We start from the raw sequence: 20,292 nt of genomic DNA, 5'->3' as shown, positions 1-20,292 counted from the left end.
GAAATTTTTTTTGGGAGCTTTTTTTTACCCGGGTGAGATAAAGTATGAAAATCTTTGGGATTGGACCACTATATCATATAGCTCTAGAAGAAACATTTTTGCAAAAATTGGAGTATCCCCATGAAATTTACCAATATGATAGTAATAGATATAAAATCTCAGATCCCAAAATTTGAATCTGATCCGATAAATAGAACACAAGTTACAGTCAATATAAATCGGTTCAAACGCTGCCGGCAGCGCTGCTTGCTGCCTACTACTGCCATCATCAAATCAACAGAGCACACGCATACACACACAGACGCAACGCTACATGAACTGTATGTGTATGCGTGCCGTGCTTTGCTTAGAAAATGATGGAAGAAGAAAAACTTGTGGTAAAAAGAGAAATAATATTTTGTTTGTGTATTGATGAATTGAGTTGCAGGGAAAGAAATTTCAAAAAGGAAAAATATTATTGCCAAATATACTGCAAGGGTATATAAACTTCGGCATAGCCGAAGTTAGCTTCTTTGATATTTTTATCCTAAACTCTAATAATCCCAAAAACAACTCTTTCAAAAATTGTCCTTTCTTGTTTAACATATTTCAAAAGGATCGGCAGAATCCTATTTTTGTGCTTTAAAATGTCATTAAAGGCAACAAAATTTAACAAAAAATATAAAATTCCTAGTTTTTCCGCTATTATTTCTTAAATTTTGAGCCGAGATCACAGAATTAATTCATTGTTTAATTGTGTGATATTAAATTTTGAAAGTTGGATAAGAACTTTTCAAAATATGACTAAAGTTCAATATCACTTTTGTTTCTGGAAGGATTTTTGGAAATTTCCTGGCTATTTCTACTGTACAGTTAATCCTAGTTTTACCATACCTTCAATATTACCTAGATCTTCAACCGAATTAGAACAATTTTGGAAATTTTGGTTAAAGTTTAAATATACACAGATGCACATACTTACATATGTAAGTAGAAAATACTTAAGTATGTATAGTTCCTATATTTATTGAAGACTCTCGTTTAGTTTGTTGCTAATTAGTTGATGAAAAGGGTATTTTTTTTACATTTATGTCGGAAATTTTGTAAACAAACACAAATTTTTGTTATTATTTACATGTAATATTTTGTAAAAGATCAAAACTTATTACAATCTTGCGCGAAAAATGTTTTTACATACATATGTTTCTCCAGGTTTCTTCTTAGCTTTGAAACTAATATGCACTGAAAACTAAAGGGTAATGTGGCCACAGAGATTCCAAAGAAATCGTGTAGACGAAGCTTGCGGTGAAATGTGAAATGTATAATGACCTTCAGTTGCGTTGACGTTAGCTTCGTCATTGGACGTTGACGTCGCTGCTGCTGTGTAGGCGGCATTGGCGTGTAGAGGGGTTCCTCGTTGGGTCAAGACTCGGCACAACTTAATTTCGAGCTATCCATGGCCGAATCCTCCCGCCCGACCCCCCGCTGTCTGCAATCCTCTTGTGTCATAACTCCTGCCCTCGCTGCCCACGCACAAACATTGTAAACAAGCAACGACGACGCCGACTACGACGCTTCCTAGTTGTAAAGGTTCTCTCTGCTGCCTCCCCATACACACATACACACACACACACGCAGTTACAGTGTGTGTTGCCTGCCTTTGCGCTTGCTCTCTCAAGCAAATTTTGGTCTTTTGCTCTCTCGGTTGCTCTCTGATTCTCCTGTGCAAACAAGTGTTTGTTTGCAGCGTCTCAGTCGACGGCAGCAGCCGCAGTAGCAGCAGCAGCAGCGTCCCTTACCAACCAAACATTTAGTCAAAATAACCCTCATACCATGCCACCCCTTCGCCCATCTCTTGCAATCTATGAGGAAGTTTCTCATTTGATTACTAGCAAAATAAAAACTAAAATAGAGGCAAAAGTAGACAAAAAGCAAACTCTCACAAAAGCACACTCTCTCTCTCTCTCCCTCTTTCACTCCCACTCTCGTGTCACTCTAACGAATTTTGTCACAAAAAACGAATTTGTACTAATTAGCATTTCTATTTTACGTATTGCCTTCACACAGTGGGTCACAATGAGAGAAAGATAAGTGAAATAAAAAAACAAATTTTGTTTTTTTTTTTGAAGCGACAAATTGAATTAAACATGCTGCATGACGGGGCAATTTCTTTTTCTCGTGTGTTCTGCCGGACTAAAGGTAAAAAATATATACAAATAAACCTTTGATACACGTGCCTTCGTTTCGTTTATCAAAAACATGCGTGGTCACTATATTTAGCAAAAAGTCCATTAAATTGTTCTTTGACTTTATTTTCAGTGTTCTTTTCTTTATTTAGATAACACCAGATAATGAAGTTTATATATTCATACATATGTATACATTTATTTTAATTTGAATATCCTCTGTTTTGAAACAATTTTATTAAACATTAACAATATACATACATACATTTAGGTCATTGTATTGAGATATCATATCAGCTTTTGCCGTCTTTGACCAGTTATGAAATTGACGTTACTCTATTGAAATTCCCAATAAATTGTAGATATGGTAAAAGTTCAAGTAAAATTCCATACATTACCAAAATGTCATATTGGAGTCAATTGAATTGTTAATTTTTGCGACAAGCTTGGCGGCGTTTTATGATACTAATTTATTCTAAAGTACAATTTTCTGTGAATAGTTATTTTTACTAAGTTGTAATACAAATAAATATAAACTCGCAGTTTAATATGTTGATTTCAAAAGCTTTAGTTACTATTAACGATGACAATGCAATATACATATGTATGTACATTTTAAAAAATGAGCAGCTATTTTATAATTTGTAATTATTTATTGCTAAAATATAGTATGAATATTAATATAAATCACTTATATACATATACATATGTACATACATACGTACATGTGAATTTCCAAATTAAAATTATTCCATTAATGTGTTTGCTTGTTCTTTTATTTTTAAATTTGGAGATCAATTTTTAAAATGATTCACATTTGATTGCTTAATGTAATTAAGTTCTAACCACAGTATTAATCTAATTTATAGTCACTCGAAATGCCCATAGTCACGATGACTAAGTAAAGGCGAATTTAAGTTAAACTTTTATTAGTCATCAAACCACAGTGCAACGAACGGTTATGCAAAAACAACACAATTCTAATAAGAGCAAAACTATGCACATACATACATACATAGACAAGAGAACGTGAAGGTAAGAAAGAGGCAGAGAGCAAAGATACTGCTGCATTGTTTTTATTATTGTTGCTGTGGTCGGCCGCACGTGAGAGCTTGCGCACGAGAGCAGCGGTAAAACGGTAAGAATAGCAACAACAACAACAGCATACACCCACCCACGCAGGGACTTAAAACGCAATGCACTTTGACAACAACAACAACAATAAGAAAAGCAAAAGAAAGAAATAGAAATGTCATACTATAAATCTTATATGCACGTACATAGCCGACTAAAAGGTACCCTGCAAAGAACAACTAAGAACTCAATTCTAAGCAATAAATATCCATCTCAATTTATCTAAAGATTTGTAATGTATGAATGGATGTTGGTTACAATTTACTGTATGTATTTATCATACCCATTAAAAGGGTATCCACAACACAAATAGGAAAAAAAACGAAAGCAGCTGCTGGAGACAAATAAAAATGAATTACATACAAATGCATTTTGTTTGCATAGCAGAAAACTAAACAACAACTGCAAAAGACGACGCCAATGATGACGGCGACGCCGACGCAACGCTCAAGGCAAGCAGCTCAGTCGACGCTAGCGCTAACTGAGAAGCAAAAGACGGAAATACCAAGCGAACGATGACGAACGTAAAACTACGCACCAGAGCAACAGCAACAAAAACAACAATAATAGCAGCAGCAACAGCAACAATAAAACACGGCACGAAAAACAAACAAACAAGCATCAGCAGGAGAGCGGGGGGCCGAAGGAGACGATACACTGCGGGAAAAGGAATTCAAAAGAGAGTGTGGGAGAGTGAGAGCAAGCAATTCTGGTAGAGAGCGAGAAAGAGAGAGCAGCAACAGCGACGTTGTGATAGTGAGGGGAATAGAGCAAGGCACCTGCTTGACCTCCGTCCCCCCGCAACGGCCACCCGCTTAGCTAACGAGCAAACAAAACTAAACAAAAATAAATAAAGATACATAAGTACATATGTATGTACAAATGTATGTATGAAAGCGTCTATAGTTAAAAAAATAAGAACACAAAATTTGTTATAGTTACATCTATTATGTATACACTTCACATTTAATCCATGTATAACAGATATAACAGATTCTATTGAATGAAAACTTGGGAACCAAACTTCAGACCATAACTTTTTATAGTGACTTGCGAGATTTCAATGAATTTGGCTATTATCATTCAGAATTATTCTGACTCGTAGAAAATGAAAGTTTTCTAAGTAAAAGACTTTAAAATTAAATTTCCTAACATTTTAATATTTTGGTCTCGTATATTAAGAATTTATTGCTAATGGCATTGGAAGTTTTTTATCCCTTTTTCGCTTTATCTAACGAATTCAGTTTTAGGTTATCGGAATAGGTCTATAAGATAATGATTTCAATTTACGATAATTGAAAAATTTTAGTTTTTCTTTCAAATTAAAAACGCCAAAAATTTCCATTTTATTATAGGACAATTCAGAATTACATTTCAGCATATTGTTTAAAAACTTTAAACATCCAATTCCTTAAATAAACAATAAATTTAAATGGTTTATAGATATGTTTTTGTTAATAATAAAAATTGCAAAATAAATTGCAATCCTCCAATGGTAATGATACTGTCTTGACTCATTTCGCGACATATGGAATGACAAATCTCGTCTCAAATCATAAAAGACCCCGCCTCAAGACCCCTCTACAATAAGTGGACAGGTTGAAAGACTGAAAGCAAATGGTATGTTTTTTTTTTATAATTTTGTCTTTTTTTTTGTATAATTTACTACGACGTAGTAGAAAATTTCGTTGCTCTTTTTTTTTTGTTTTGTTTTTGGCGCGAAGTGTCGTTTTTGTTGTTGTTGTTGTTGCCCTCGTTCGTTCAACCCACTGCTAGCGCTGCTGCGACTGCTGCTGCTGTTGTCCGTCTTCTGCCCTCGCTTGAACCGCTCCTGTCTACTTGTTTGTTTAATTTTTTGCCATTTCTGCTTCACATTTTATTTGTTTGTTTGACTTGCTGCAAATGTATTGGTGTGCGGTGTGTGTGTGTGCGGTACAGCCCAAGAAGCAACCGTCGTGGCCTCCTTCCTCCATTATGGCTGCCTCCCCCTCCCCGCCATTCATCCCAGCACAACACAACACAACCATGTTGTTGTTTTTCTTTTTTCTCTTTATCAAAACAACTGCTCAGTTGACGTTGACGTCGATGTCGGCGTTTATTTGTCTGCTTGTGTTTTTGGCGCGCACTCTCGCCCTCATTCTCTCTAACGCTCTTTCTCTCTCCCTTGCTCGTTCGCTCCCTCGCTGGCTCGCTGGATGGGTTGGCTGTTGTTGTTTTTTAAGCATGACAAAGCACCGGAGAATTTCACAACGCCGTCGCGTCGACTGCAGCGTACTTCATCATGATGTTCGTTTTGTTTTTCCACGAAACACAACTGTTTACCAAGCGACGTTGACGTCAGCTTCGCTGCCAGCTGAGCAGTCGCTGTGTGCTCATTTCATTCAAACGAGAAATTTCATTTCAATACGGGAACAGAACGCGCGGGCGTCGCTGCCTCTGTTGATGTCGCAGTCGCAGTCGGCATACGATTTTACATGTCGAAGTTTGTCAGTGTTTGCCGGGAAACAGACGCTAGCAGACGTGTGTGTGCAAGCGAGCAAGTGAATGCGTTTTAACGGTAGTTGGCCATATCACACGCAATTGTAACGGCAGCCGTCTACCAATAAAAAAAAAAAATTAAAAATAAATAAAATTTAAAACGTAAAAAAAGAAAAAAAAAATTCTACATTTACATAGCGCTAATACATATATTTTGAATTTGTAACAAGTGCGTGTCGTCGTGTTCGAATCGTGCGTGAGTAAGCCCCGTGAGCAGCAGCGTATATGTATTGTATAGTGTATTTGTGTGAGTGAGTGCGAGTGTGTGCGAGCGAGACAGCTTACAATTGTATATAATTGTTTGTTTTGGCAAGTGAGATGGAACGACGACGACGCGGGCCTTCTCCTTCCTCAACTCGTGTTTGTTAAACAAATAACGGAAAACCAAATACACAAGGCAAAACGCTCAGTTTCTCTGTTTCACGACGAACCAAAAATGTTAAGTACAATGTACGTTCCCATCAACAAAATATATGTATTTTATAGGAAATATTTCCTTATATTTACATGGAAATCTACAAATCTCTTGGATCTAGTGTAATCGATAAATTGTATCGACAAGTTTTGCGCTTTCATCGTGATTGTGCTCAACTCTAAAACAAAATTGATCGAAATTTGCGCGTCATTTTGACAATTGGAATATTTGAAGTATATTGAATTGAAAAGTTTGGTTAGGAACATTATGGAATTGTTGAAGATATTAGATCTGCAAACATATGGCAGGTAATGCCGTTTTCGGATTACAGGTTCTTTGAATATATTCACGATCTGATGAGATCCACTTGACTTTAAAAATGCTTTGTCACTGCCATTTCGATACATATCCATACATAAGTATGTATGTGTATGTATGTGAAACCTTTGATTAGGCTGGGGTAACGTTGCTCATTTTGCTGAACATGTTCACTTCATTTTAGAGTTAAGTTGCTTACTCAGTTTAGTGAAAAACTATTTTTTCGATTAATTGATCACCTGTTCAATAGCTCAGTTTAGTGAACAACTCTGTTTGGTTCACTCACTCGTGAGTAACTCAAAACTAGCTTTGATAGGTGTCACAATATCTAACAATAAGTGAGCTTGCTCCTCCTAAAAGTCACTATTTCCCTGTGAATCACCCAGTAAGTGATTGTGTATTTAAGAGTAACGATTTTAACGGAAAATAACAATATAGTTCCTCAAAGGAACCTACTAGAAAGTTGGCAAATGAATCCAGAAGCATTAAATAATTCTAAACATTATACAGGGTATCCCATAAATGGCTTAAATCGAGCCCAAGACATTAAATATGTATGTATCTTCTTTTTGCGATGTTACAAATTAAAGTTGAAGCAAAACACTCTGCATATGAAATTAAACAGTTTTGTTTTTTTTTTTTTTTAATATGCTCTTTAAAATATATGTAAATAAAAAAAGTGTTGTGTTTTTTTTTTGTTTTTCTTTTATTTTTAATTTGTTTTTGTATCGCCCGCTCGCTTGCGTGCGCCTTGAAATGTATTTTTAAGTTTTTTGTGCTCAATTTTTGTGTGCTGCTAATGTTTACTTTTTTGCGTTGTTTTAAATTTGTTTTTGGCTTTCATACATTTTTACATATATATAAAAAGGCAAAAATCAAAAGAAACAAAAACAGAAAACAAAACGAAATGATCCACACCAAATGACAAAAGTCCAAATCCATTCGATATTTACATACCGAAAATGAAAAGTATTAGCACATTTTTGTAAATTTTATTTTTACTCAATTGTGAAAAAAATACACAAAATTATGTGTTATAAAAGAGTGGAAATGTTTATTAATTGTTTAGGAAATGTTTTTTTCTTTTTGTGTAAGAACCGGTTCTAAAATGTGATAATAAATGTAAACTAAACACAAAATGGCTTACAAAAATAAATAAAAATCAAGAATTGTGCTTAAAATGTGTTTTAATTAAAAACCAATAGAACTAATGTGACTAATTTACCAACCTTACGCTACTTTTTTAAGTTTTGAATGTAACAAATAAATTCCAATACAACATTTCAAAAATTAACTCTATAAACTTGGAATAAGTGTTCTAAAATCTACCAAACCAACAACATCTATTTAAGGATTTGTTAAAAACCTTAGCAAAAGGTGATCCAATCAAAAAGTGTTCATTTTTGTGCATTATAGGAACAAAGAAATGGAATGGCAAAAAGTGTACTTTTATTTGTCATAGGAACGGGGAAATGAAACCACAGCCCAGGATAATAATTAAAAGATATTTGCTATGAACGGTAAAGTTTAAGTCTCGAGAGTATTCTAATTTTTAGAACTCAATCGGTTGTAAAATGTCATTTCACGGATTCTTTTGCGCCGGAAATTCCAATTCACCTACGATCCGACAATTTAACAAAGAAACATTAATTTCTTGGGAATTAAACAATAAATACAATTTAGATTTTATAAATCTTAATGAATCTGAATTTTTGGCGAAAACCCACAAATAAAAACGCAATCAGTAAACAAGAAAATATCAATACACACACACACACACACACACAGAAATAAAAACTGACCGCAGAATTCCAAGTAAATCCCTCAAAACTGTGCTACTTAAAAATAAAACAAGGCCGCAGACCGAAGAAACACACAAAAACAAAATGTTCAAAAAATTGTTAAAAATTTTAATGCAAAAACCGAAACCGAACGTGAACTATTGTGAATATGTATGTATGTGTAAAAAGGCAGACACACATGCAAACATACTTGATAACAACAACAAAAACAATGAAAAGTTCCGACTAGAGACCAAAAAAGTGCGTAAAAAATAGTCAGCGTGGCGTAAAAAACAAGTTCTAAAAATAAACCCACAAAAAAAGCAACAACAACTACAAAAAAAATGTGTCGCGTCTAAAAATTGACGCAAAGCAAAAGACAAACAATAAACCAACAAAAAAAAAAAAAACGAAGCAACTAAATAAACCAACAAAAAAATAAAATATAAATACAACTACAATGAGAAGATACAAGAAATTAAACCAAACGAACAAAAAAAATAAAACTTAAAAGACATCACACTTCTGTGCTGTGTCTACTTAAATAGCTCTATCTCGTTCTGGCGCACATTTACCGTTATGATTCATCCAGCTGTTTGCGCAGCGACGCAAAAACAACTTCTCGAAACAAAAGGCCACAAAACTTGCACACAGACGCAAACGCATACACACACACACACAGGGAGAGACAATTTATTAAAATGAAATATTTAAACTAAATATTTGTACTAAAAACAACTGAAAATTGACACACACACACATAAACATACACCCGTTAGATACATAGGTGGGGGAGAGAGAGAGAGAGCTCACACCTCTCATAGTAAAGACGAAGAGACATCGGACCAGGAAGCGAACAACGAAAGATTGATGTTAAAATGAGATGCCCGCATAAGCTTTATGCGCACCAGCCAGTCAGTCAGTCAGCCAGCCAGCCAGCCAGCTCTAAAGGCAATTTCTTAGTATGGGTGCGAGTGAAAGCGCACGTGTCCCTGCCAACTGTGTGTGTGTGTGTGTGTAACTGTACAAATCATATGTTTGACTGTGTGTGAGAGTGCAAAATACACTTCCGTCTATTGTGAATGACTTGGCTTTGCCATCTTTGTGTGTTATCGTTGTTGTTGTTGTTGTTGTTGTTGTCGTTGTTGACTTGTGACATTTACACACGCGTTTTTTTGTTACAGAATTTTACACTGTTGCCTGCTGCTGCTGCTGCAAGCATTTGTACAAATTGCGACATACGCAAAAAAAAAAAACAGAAAAAAAAGAAAGAGAAACAAAAACAACGTAAAGGAAAAGGTTGCAAAATCAGTCTCGGTTCGGTCTCTGTCTAAAATGTGCTGCATCATACATAATACTAGATTCTTCCGTTCGGCGTTCGTTGTTCTTTGCTCGCACTAAATGCGATAATGTTGATACGTATACGTATTAAATATACTACTAATAATAATGGGTGTCCCCAAATGCATATAAGATTGATATATTATATTTGATAGATCCTTCAAGACCAAAACTAGTTGAGTGTTGTAATTCTCTAAATTAAGCAAAAAAAAAAAAGAGTCAAAAATTGTTTCAACTGAAAACATCATCATTTGTCTGTATTTAAATAGAAATAATCATAATTTGTCTGTAAAACCCGTTGGGAATTACAACTAAATATAGCAAAAGAAGTCGAAAATTGTTTTAATAAGACTAGAATTTTGCATACGTTATCGATGAAAATCTTCTCTTTTGTTTTTTTTGTTTAAGCACCAGCATAATTTGAATTCCAATTTCTCAATGCTAAATCTAGTTGAGAATTACAATTTCAAAATAAAAACTATGCATAATAAAAATATATTTCAACAATAATACAATTTTGTAAATGTTATGATCGAAACATTAAATGTTTTATGATTTAACTTTTCTTTTGGTTCTCAGAGTAAATCTCTATTTCGAAGAACGAATGTAAAACACTAAAAATATTTTATAAACACATTTCCTATTTGAAGGGATTACTCCATGGCATTTAAATGAATCGGTTTAAACCTTATTTGTTGCAAAAACTAAACATTTTTGACTTGAAATACGGCTTTAGTCTATACTTATAAAACTTTTGAAAAATATCTTTTAATGACCATGAGAAAAGTTCAAAAAGATATATGTGTGTAGGTAAATATATTTGTAAACCTTTTTGAAAAAAAAAAATATTGATCAATTTTTTTAATTTTTAAAATTTATTTACATATATGTATTTTGTTTTTCCATCAAAGGGGATTTAAGGATGATTTTATTATTATTTTTAATGAATATTTATAATAACTTCTTGGAAAAACAGTTTATGTTATTACTTTTTAGGGAGAACATGCTTTTTTAATGTTTAAACTTATAACAAACATTTATTTTTATCAATTTATATTAATGTCTTCCTTAGCGAATTTCCCTTGATTTTCGTCAAAAACCTATAAAACACTTTAATTTATTTCAAGTCAAATGCACATTTCGGGACACCCTTTTACTAGACATTTCTCCCCCCACACTCTCACACACACACAAATCCACACAGATCGTGTGACTAGTGCCACTGACCTAGGCTTTGCCTGTTTAACCAGATGACGTGTTTATAACTAATTGGAAATTATTGCCATTTGGGTTTTGTTTTTTCCTCCCATTTGTATTATTTTTGTATTTATTCACTGGAATTATTGAATGACAATGTCTGAGGCGATTGCATTTCAAACTTAATTGATTATAGAATATGTTTGTGCTAACTTTGTGCATAGATGTAACAACGCAAAATAAATGTTTCGCACATTTTTTTGAAACGTATTTATAACGAGTTCTCTTAACGGATTGTGAGACATTAATCATAATTAGGAAATCTACATTTTTAATTAAATGTCGCAATGATTTTGTTGAAATTTTAAGAATCTCTTGATCAGCCAAAACATACCGAACTTAGATTTGGAGAAAATGTTATTCAAGATCTGTTCCTATTAATTACGAAATCTTTAAGAATTAGGTCCAGGTGTTCTCTTGTCAGCCCTAGCGATCCCGTCCTCTGTCGCATTTGTTGTTAACTTGTTGGCTTCGGTCACAATTCTTAGGGCTTTATTTTGGAACTTCTTCAGTCTTTCGTTCCATATTTTCCTCCGGTGCAGGCTTCATAATTGCACTTCGGAATGATCTTTCGTCATCGTCTTCCAGTATTTTATCGTTCAGGTCAAAATTAGATGCACCAAAAAAAAGGTAGGCATCGTGGCATAAGCATAATGGTATGTGCGTGCTTTTCTTACAACTTCGTTGGCCCTATCCATGTGATAAACGGCATTATGGATAGATATGTTTATTTAGATATATTTTGAAATACAATGCTATCATATGCCAGTTGGGAAATGCCTATAAAATGGACATTTCAACAGGAAAACGATCTAAAACATACCAGATAGCTCGCGAAAGATTGGTTTACAACCAAAAAGATCGATGTTATGCTACGGCCACTTCAGTCCCTAGATCTTAACCTTATCCAGGACTTATGGGGAAATGTAAATTATGTAATGTAATTAAAAATTAATAAAAACCAATGTAAACAAACGACATTTAATCACTATTCTCATCTTTGTATCCTATTCTTTGAAAAATATGATATAAAAGTTCAATTGTTAATGTGTTAACATGTCGAAAAATCAGTATAAATCTTGTACTATATTTTTGAACACAACTGTAAGTGCAATTTGCTTGGACATTCACCTATTCGAAGCTCTATCTTTAACTTGTGCCTTTAAAATCACATTTGCTTAGGCTAACACCAAATTATCATAAGTTTCATCAACTATTTAACTGTTTTCTTTTTTGTTGTTTTATGGCAGAATGGTAATCAAATGTAATCTAAATGTTATAAAACTAATGATAGTACGTCACAACGATTTCATCATTTTACTAAACAAAAGTTCGAGTTATCAACTGGTTGATTTAAATAAACAAAGAATAGATAAACGCAGATGATTCAAACCAAATGTAAAGTACAGTTTCGAGTTGTAAGTTTTTCATCTGCTACTGTTGTTGTTGTTCTAAGGCTCCAACTCATTTTGAATATTAATTTTTGGAATTTCACACGAGGCTCACAATTTGTCAATGGCATGCCAAATCAAATACAAATCTTAAAGCAATTAACATGTTTACCTCAAGCTACTAGATTTACCCATCTTCCTCCTCTCCTCCACCCAAGCCCCTCGGCAGTCTTTAGAATAAATATTCATGGGATCATCGGAGAGAACCTATTTTAGTTTCATGATGGAAATTATCGCAAAAAAACGAAAGAAAGGAAAAAAAAAACAAATTTAAGCATGACATATTTTTTTTGTGTGTAAAAATTTCCTAACTTTGATTAACACCTTAGCAAGAAAAAAAATAAAAATGTTTGTTGGACGCCCTCAACCAAAAGCAAAGGGCATAAAGGGAATGACCAAGTAATAATCGATACGATCGTCAAAAAAAGTTTTCCTCTATCAGTGTTATCAGAGTGCCATGTGCGGAGTGTTTTACTGTATTATTAGTTAATGTATGAAATTTAAATTTAATAACTTTTTTCGATGGCTTGTGCAATTATCGTAGTTGCCTATGAAATCAAAGTGATGAATAAGAATGACTTTAAATGCGAAGAAATTTTGTTTAATCAATAGAAAAATGGGTTCATTTATTTAGTTCAGACTAAAAGGCTAAGAAGGAAACACCTTTCATCATAGAGAAGAGGTACATTTCGAATATTTTCTTGATCAGCGCTGTGTATTTAAATCTTCACCATTTTATTGCTTTTATAGAGACGATAAAAAAGATATAAATATATAGGTCATTGGATCCGATAATCAGACTATTCTTTTTGACATATCGTTTCCATTAAAATTCTCGGTTCAAATGATCTATTCAAATATCCGATCAAATGATTTGACTTATCGTTTTTAATTATATAATATAAGAATGTTGAAATTCCAATAGACAAAAACTCTATATAGTTGAAATAATAGACGGTTCCACGAGGGCAATTCTGTTTTTCGAATAATTTCTAACTTTGTTCGAAAATTTTTACCCACAACTAGAGATTTCGATATATTCTCATAGTGCAAACTGCCTTGAATGCAAAATTACTAAAATTACTGGGCCGAAAATCTCGAGTTTTTGATCGGACCCTCCACGAAAATACATTTAAGATCCATCCATGCTCGAAATTGATATAAAAGTTTAGATCCCCTTCTAAGTCCATCTGAATTCAAATATACTTCAAACAATATTGTAAAAAAGGCTGCAGAGTGTCACCTAAACTAAAACTACATTATCAATTCCCCATTTCTGTATTTCTAGTCTAAAATTCAATTTATATATAGATATGCAGATACTAGATCATTAATATATTTGATATTTTATGTATTTTATATTAAGATTTTTTGGTTTTTTTAAGACTTTTAAAAAACTATAACTAACTAAAGACTATAAAGGACTAAGGTCTTTTGTTGCTTTTAGACAAGAAAATGGAAACAAAAAGAACTTAACAATTAACAAAGTTCATGTACAATCTAAGAATAAATGATAAAGTGTGTATTAAAATACATGGTTCTGATAAATGAGGTAATTTCGTTTCTTTAAAGTATTTAATAATCAGATTCATGTAAGATGTACGAATGATTTGACAGAATATTAACCGGCATATTGATTCGTCTGCATTTATATTAGTAAGAAAGGGAAGTCTTTGAGTAGATTGTACACTGACAACAGATCATTATCTTCGAAGTGTGTACAAATATTTGATTCATTGAAGATAATGTTGATTTTGGTTTTGGCTTTCAACAAATTTCTCAGCTGTGTAATGTTAATTGGTATCAGATTGCTGTAGAATCTTTTAACAAAGGTGTGTCCAAACTGGAGGGATGTTGGTTAATACCTTATCACAGTTATTTCTTAACAATTATATTATATGTATTATAGCCCTCAATAGAATTATGTATGCCTATTTGTGGGATCGGATAAGGCAGTTGCAGCCTGGTAGCATATCTCGACTGCTTTTAGTAGGGCTAAGAGTATTCTTGGCTTTATAAAGTGCTGGTCGAAGGAGTTTAAGGATCCATACAATATTAAAATATTTTGTACTTCATTAATCCGCCTCATTTCGGAGTAAGAATCTTCTGTTTGGTCTCCTTAATTTGAGTTTTATCAAAACAAATTAGAATCTGTACAAAAACCGCTTATACTTTGTTATGCATGAACCCTCCCTCATTTTGTATACTATACCACGTTATCGGTTTGGAAACATCGCTTCCGGTTATAAATACTTTGCCTTAGGTCGAAGTGGGTTGTAAACACTAACTTTACTTACGGTCATTCGTAACAGACCCGTGCCTGGTATCATATGGGTCATTTGTTCCTACCAATCGTTGTATGCCTTTGTGAAAATTTCGAATCCATAATTGCAGTCACATTGATATATGTATATTATTTGAATTCAAAATCATAATGATTGTTGCCTTTAGAATGGCCATTTGGTCTTGGTTGTTGGAACCTCTGATTTGTAGTTTTCACTTTTCTTCTTGTTTCTGTTTTAAATTTTCGAATTCCAAGGCTTTAGCCATGAAATTTGCAAACTAACCACATATGTAAGCATTCTTCGACAATTTCCAGCTAAAAAGTGAGTGAGTGCGCATAGAACAAAAGAAATCAACAACTAAGGCTAAAACATAATCAGCCAACACAGTTCCATCCACCCACATAGGGTTCACGTGTTTTCAACGAATATATATATACATTTGTATGTGTGTACATAACTTTTGTTCGACGTGCCATAGCACAAAAAATTGCTTAATTAATTAAATATTTGACTTTTTCTGCTTGTTCTTGTAACATCAACTAATGCTGCATTGGCATATTAATTTACACATGTCATACACAAATGCACAAATATATGTACATGTATGTGAAAATAATGAAATATAACTTTAGAATTTGACCAAGCATCTGACCATGAATTGGTAACCAGGTAGGTTAGGTGGGTGGGTCTTCTGCTTTTTTGTTTTACAAGTGGGAGTTATTTTCATTAACAGTTTCCAAAGAAACCGAAAGCCCTGAAAGTTGTGTAAATAATAAAAGATATTCCGCGAAAATTTTCTCTCATCATTATTTAAACAAAAGTTATTCTGTAAATACATCAACTCTCTCTCTTTCTCTCATTCGGCCGATTTGTTTGGCCTTAAATAGTTTCAATGACTGCGCTGTCCTTTTAACGTTTATCATAATGAATCCTTTGGATTGAAAAACTGTCTTGGGCGAATACAAAAACAAATATATTACTGCATTATTTGTATATTAAATTCAAAAAGTTTAATTAAAAGTTTATTTCGATAAGGGACTGGTTCGTGACGCTCGACAATCAGTGACATGTCATTATTTTGAAATGTTAACCACTTGTTAACAAATTAGAATATTCAGTTTTGAAAATTCAAGAACATGCCCTTAAATTTTGTAAACAAAAAAAAAACTTTACCTTCAAAATTTCAACCCAAAAACAAATCAAGCTTTTGATTTTCGTCAAACATTGGGATAATTAGGCGCTTTTTTTGAAATATGAATGCGCCAAAAAAAGAATAACGGCCATAAACAGATGCAAGTAGTTAAATTTTATGCCGTCCTTTGAAAAAAATTGATTTAAATTAATTGAATTTCGTATAAAAAAATATTTTTAAATAAGAAATTAGTTCATTTGAATTTCGATTGAGAAAACACAGCAAAACTACAGATAAATGATCAAGGGATATAATCAAAATTTCAATTTCACCGCTCAATTCTTTTTCAAGATTATGATTATTTTTCGAAATAATAAAAGTAATTGCGATGAACAGAAGTGCGACTTTAAAAAAGCAAAATTAAATCAAAATATCAAAGAAGCTAACTTTGACCGTGCCGAAGTTTATATACCCTTCCAGTCCTTGGCCATAATACTTTTACATGTTCCAAACACTTTTTCTGTATCATCAATTCATCAATGCACAGACAAAACCTTCAAAATATCATTTCCATTTCTTTTTCTTCTTCTTCCCCATGCTGCATGCTGCGATTGGCACGTATACACATACAGTTTAGGTAGCGTTGCGTCTGTGTGTGTATGCGTGTGCTCAGCTGCTCTGTGGATTTCAAGCAATGACGTAGTAGAGCCGATTTATATTGACTGTAACTTGTGTTATATTTATCCGATCTGATTCAAATTTCGGGATCTGATGTTTTATATCTAAATCTATCATATTAGTAAATTTCATGGGGATACTCCAATTTTTATGAAATGTTTCTTCTAGAGCTATATGATATAGTGGTCCGATCCTGACAGTTTTCATACTTTATCTGCTGCGGGCTATAAGTAGCTCAAATATCAAGTTTCATCCCGATAGGACGGACAGACAGACAGGACATGGCTTTATCGACTTAGCTTCTCAAGCTGATCAAGAATATATATATCCTTATGGGGGCGGAAACGTCTCCTTCTATGTGTTACAAATATCTGACCAATTTTATAATACCCTCTGCAAGGGTATAAAAACTAGCTACATAAGTTTACCAATTAATAGCAAATTGTTGGTATTTCCATTTTAAAATTGCTAACATTTACCTTAATTTCTCTTCTTTTCTTTTTCAATTCCAGCTTACGTTGCTATAAATGAGAAAGGATCAAGATCAAACGAAAAGGATGTTGATTGAGTGCATTTCGCGCGACATTCCCTGAGCACAGAACAGATACAAAAAGAAAAGTAAAGAAAAGAAAGAAAAACCCTCCGAAGTAACCACAAAAAAATAAAAGAATCAATCAAACATAGAGAAAATCTCAGCGCAAAACCCACCAAAAATCAAATAGGATATAGAAGAAAGCGAGTGAGACTGAGAGAGAGAGAGGGACAGCAAATGAACTTCAATCCGGCCAGTGTTGTAGCCGCCGCAGCAGCAGCCGCCCATAGTGCACCCTACACAACGCATCATCATCATCATAGTCATCATCCACATCTCCATAATCACATAATTCCACTGCCCAGCTACAGCAGCCAGCCGGCAATTGTGGTGGGTGTGGGGGGCAGTGGAGGAGGAAGCGGTGGTGGTGGTGCTGACAGTGGAGGAGACGGCGGAGGCGGTTCTGGAGCTAGTGCCGGCGACAGTTCACCCAAAATCATGGAATGGACCAATGATGATGCCTTGGAACTTATCGAACAGTATCGTTGTCATACAGAATTATGGAATCGAGCCGATCCCAAATATAAGGATAAACTGTGTCGATTTCGTGCTTGGTCGGAGATCGCCGAACGTTTCGGCTGCAGTAAGGCCGAAGTGGAGCGTAAAATGAATGTCCTTCTCACGCAGTACCGTCGCGAGAAGCATAAGATGTTTGTGAAAATCTATCAGGGCATTCAGCCAAATCCGTCCAAGTGGTATGCCTTCAAGCGGTTCGATTTCATGGAGGCCGGCGGCGGTAGTCTAAGCGGAGTCGTTGTTGGCGGTTCAAGTGGCGGCGGCAACGGCAGTGGAGTTGGCGGTGGTTCCTCTGGTCCAAATATTGTGACCAATCCCGTTTCTACATCCTCACATAACGGTCTCAACGGCCTGGCAGCTGCTGCCGTTGCGGCTGCGGCCTATGAGAACAGTACAATTGCAGCGGCTGCAAATGGTGGTGCACCCATTGGTATTGGTGGAGTTGGTGCCACAAATGCAGCCACATCGACACAACAACAACAACAACAGCCCGCCATCCACAGTAGACGCATGAAGACCAAAGAGCTGAAATATTTTGGAGCGGTGAGTAAGCGGGCCAAAAAATAAACCCAATGCGTAATCGCGTTTCGTATGAATGTTTGTGTGTGTTTTTTCGGATCCGGGCACAAGGCGGTACGGTATGACATCGCTACCGATGACAATACAAGCTTACGAACAAGAAGAACACGCAGAAAACAATGAAATGGATATTCAAATTAACCCTAGAGAAAGACAGTCGAAAGGTAAACTTGAATTTGTGGAGAGTTTTTGTGGTACAGCTGAACTGATTATAACAAGATTTAAGTCACTCTTCAAATTTGGAGACTTATGCTGAGTCCATAGTACCTGCTGAGCAGCCTAAACATCCTAGTAGAAAATTTTAACTACAAATTTTTAGACTTAAGCAAATGGGATTTGGGAGAGTTTTTGTGTGAAAGCTGAACTAAAGTTGTAGATAGATTAGAAAAATTGCGAGACTTTTGTAGAGTTAGTGGAATATAAATAAACTATGATCTGATTTGACATCAATCATAAGGAAAAACTATAATTTCAAATTTTTAGACATTTAATGCAAATTAGTATTTTTGGAGACATTTTGTTGGAGATTTTAACTATTATTACAGGTCGTTTTTAACAAGATTTACTCAAATTTGTAAGCTTGTGTAGAGTTCTAAAACATTATCTAGGCTTATGCACTTAATTTGTAAAGATAATGGGATAATTCATAACTTTCATCCATCTTAACATGCAAAGATATTTTCTATTTGGAGACTTGTGTAGAGTTAGTAGAATAGAACCGAAATTCTTAAATTATGCATTCTCATTTGTGTATTATGCCATCCTCTGTGTTGGATAACAATTTCTTAAATATTTTCCATTTGGAGACTTGAATAAAGTTTGTAGATTTGACTTAAAAATCATAATTTCTTTAATCATCGACATTTTTAAATTGGAGACTTGTGTCGAGCAGAGATTATAGTGTTATCACAGAGCTTATTTCAGTTAAATTTACGTTAAAACCATAAAAAATTGTAGGGAGCAGGGGGAGACTTGTTTAAAATTTGCAGAATGTCGTTAGGCGGAGGAGGGTCGCGGGCCGTTCAGTTCCTTGGCATTTTGTATCTGTGTGATTCAGTCACAACACATTTATTCGTCTATTCATGATTCATTTGTACATTGTTTGAGAAGTGGTTCGCTTGTACGTACAATATAAAATCAAGTTCATTCATTCAAATGAAATCTAATCTATTGGCGGTATTATCAGTTTTTGGATCATTATTACATGGCATTATTTGAACCCTATGGCTACTCTGGTGTTAAATTCAATCAAAACAAGTAAAAGCTAACTGTGCTTAACCACGCAGAGAGAGGGAGGAAGAGCAAGCACAAACATGTGCGCAAATGACTTGCTGTTTTCTCTCTCTCTCTCTTTTTGTTTGTGTGTGTGTGTGTCTCTCTCTCACTTGGTGTGTGTTTGTTTGTGTGGCTTTTTGTTATTGTCGATGATGATCAAAACAGAATTAAAATTTTACGCATAAATTTTTCTTAGAAATTTACCTTTGTGTGTGTGTGTGAGTATGTGTTTCTGTGTGTTTGAGTGAGTGAGTGAGGCATTGGCCGCTGCTACATGAAATTGTTTTTATTTGCCTTGTCGTCGCACAGCAAAATGTGGGTGCTGAAGGGGCGTTGTGTCAGGGGTGGGGGCGTAGTGGCGTGCTGTAGTATTGAGACAGTGGTGACAGCGGTTTAGAAGGGGATGGGGGGAAGCTGGCGCTGACATTTCGTCGCTTTGTTGTTGTTATTGCTGTTATTTGTATACCCTACAAAAGTGTGTGATAAATATAGAGTATATTAGCTATTAGAATCACTTAAAGCAGTTATTATCTCTTATTAAGCCTTTTTATATTTTTAGGTTTATTAATCTTTAATTTGGATCGTATCTTAATATTATAATCCCATTTAATTAAAATAGTTAAAAAAAAAAAAAAATAGAAGACACAATTTTAGTTTTTATTTCAAATGAAGCAATTATGTTTTCAAATTATAACCATTTCTTTAATTAAAGTTTCTTAAAAAGAAATATTTTATTGAGGATTAAAAAAAACATTAAAAATCATTCAATAAATCATTCCAAAAATAAACCTTAAAGAAAAGTCAAATTTTAATTCAAATTATACAAATTATTTAC

At 34.2% G+C, this 20,292-nt stretch overlaps 1 protein-coding gene across 1 annotated transcript in view; it reads left to right on the top strand.

Annotated features, from left to right (window-relative positions):
* The first annotated feature begins 5,951 nt into the window (after window positions 1-5,951).
* The window catches only part of LOC6643893 (neurogenic protein mastermind), a 29,309-nt gene continuing 14,968 nt past the window's right edge, over window positions 5,952-20,292 (top strand). Inside the window, exons 1-2 of the mRNA XM_002066841.4 lie at window positions 5,952-6,287; window positions 17,008-18,146. Of these exons, the coding sequence (XP_002066877.3) occupies window positions 17,265-18,146 (882 nt within the window). The 5' untranslated portion in view covers window positions 5,952-6,287; window positions 17,008-17,264. The remainder of the gene's footprint in view (window positions 6,288-17,007; window positions 18,147-20,292) is intronic.

Source organism: Drosophila willistoni (assembly GCF_018902025.1).
Source record: "Drosophila willistoni isolate 14030-0811.24 chromosome 2R unlocalized genomic scaffold, UCI_dwil_1.1 Seg167, whole genome shotgun sequence".
Classification (NCBI taxonomy): domain Eukaryota; kingdom Metazoa; phylum Arthropoda; class Insecta; order Diptera; family Drosophilidae; genus Drosophila; species Drosophila willistoni.
This window is presented reverse-complemented; position numbering and strand designations above follow the sequence as displayed.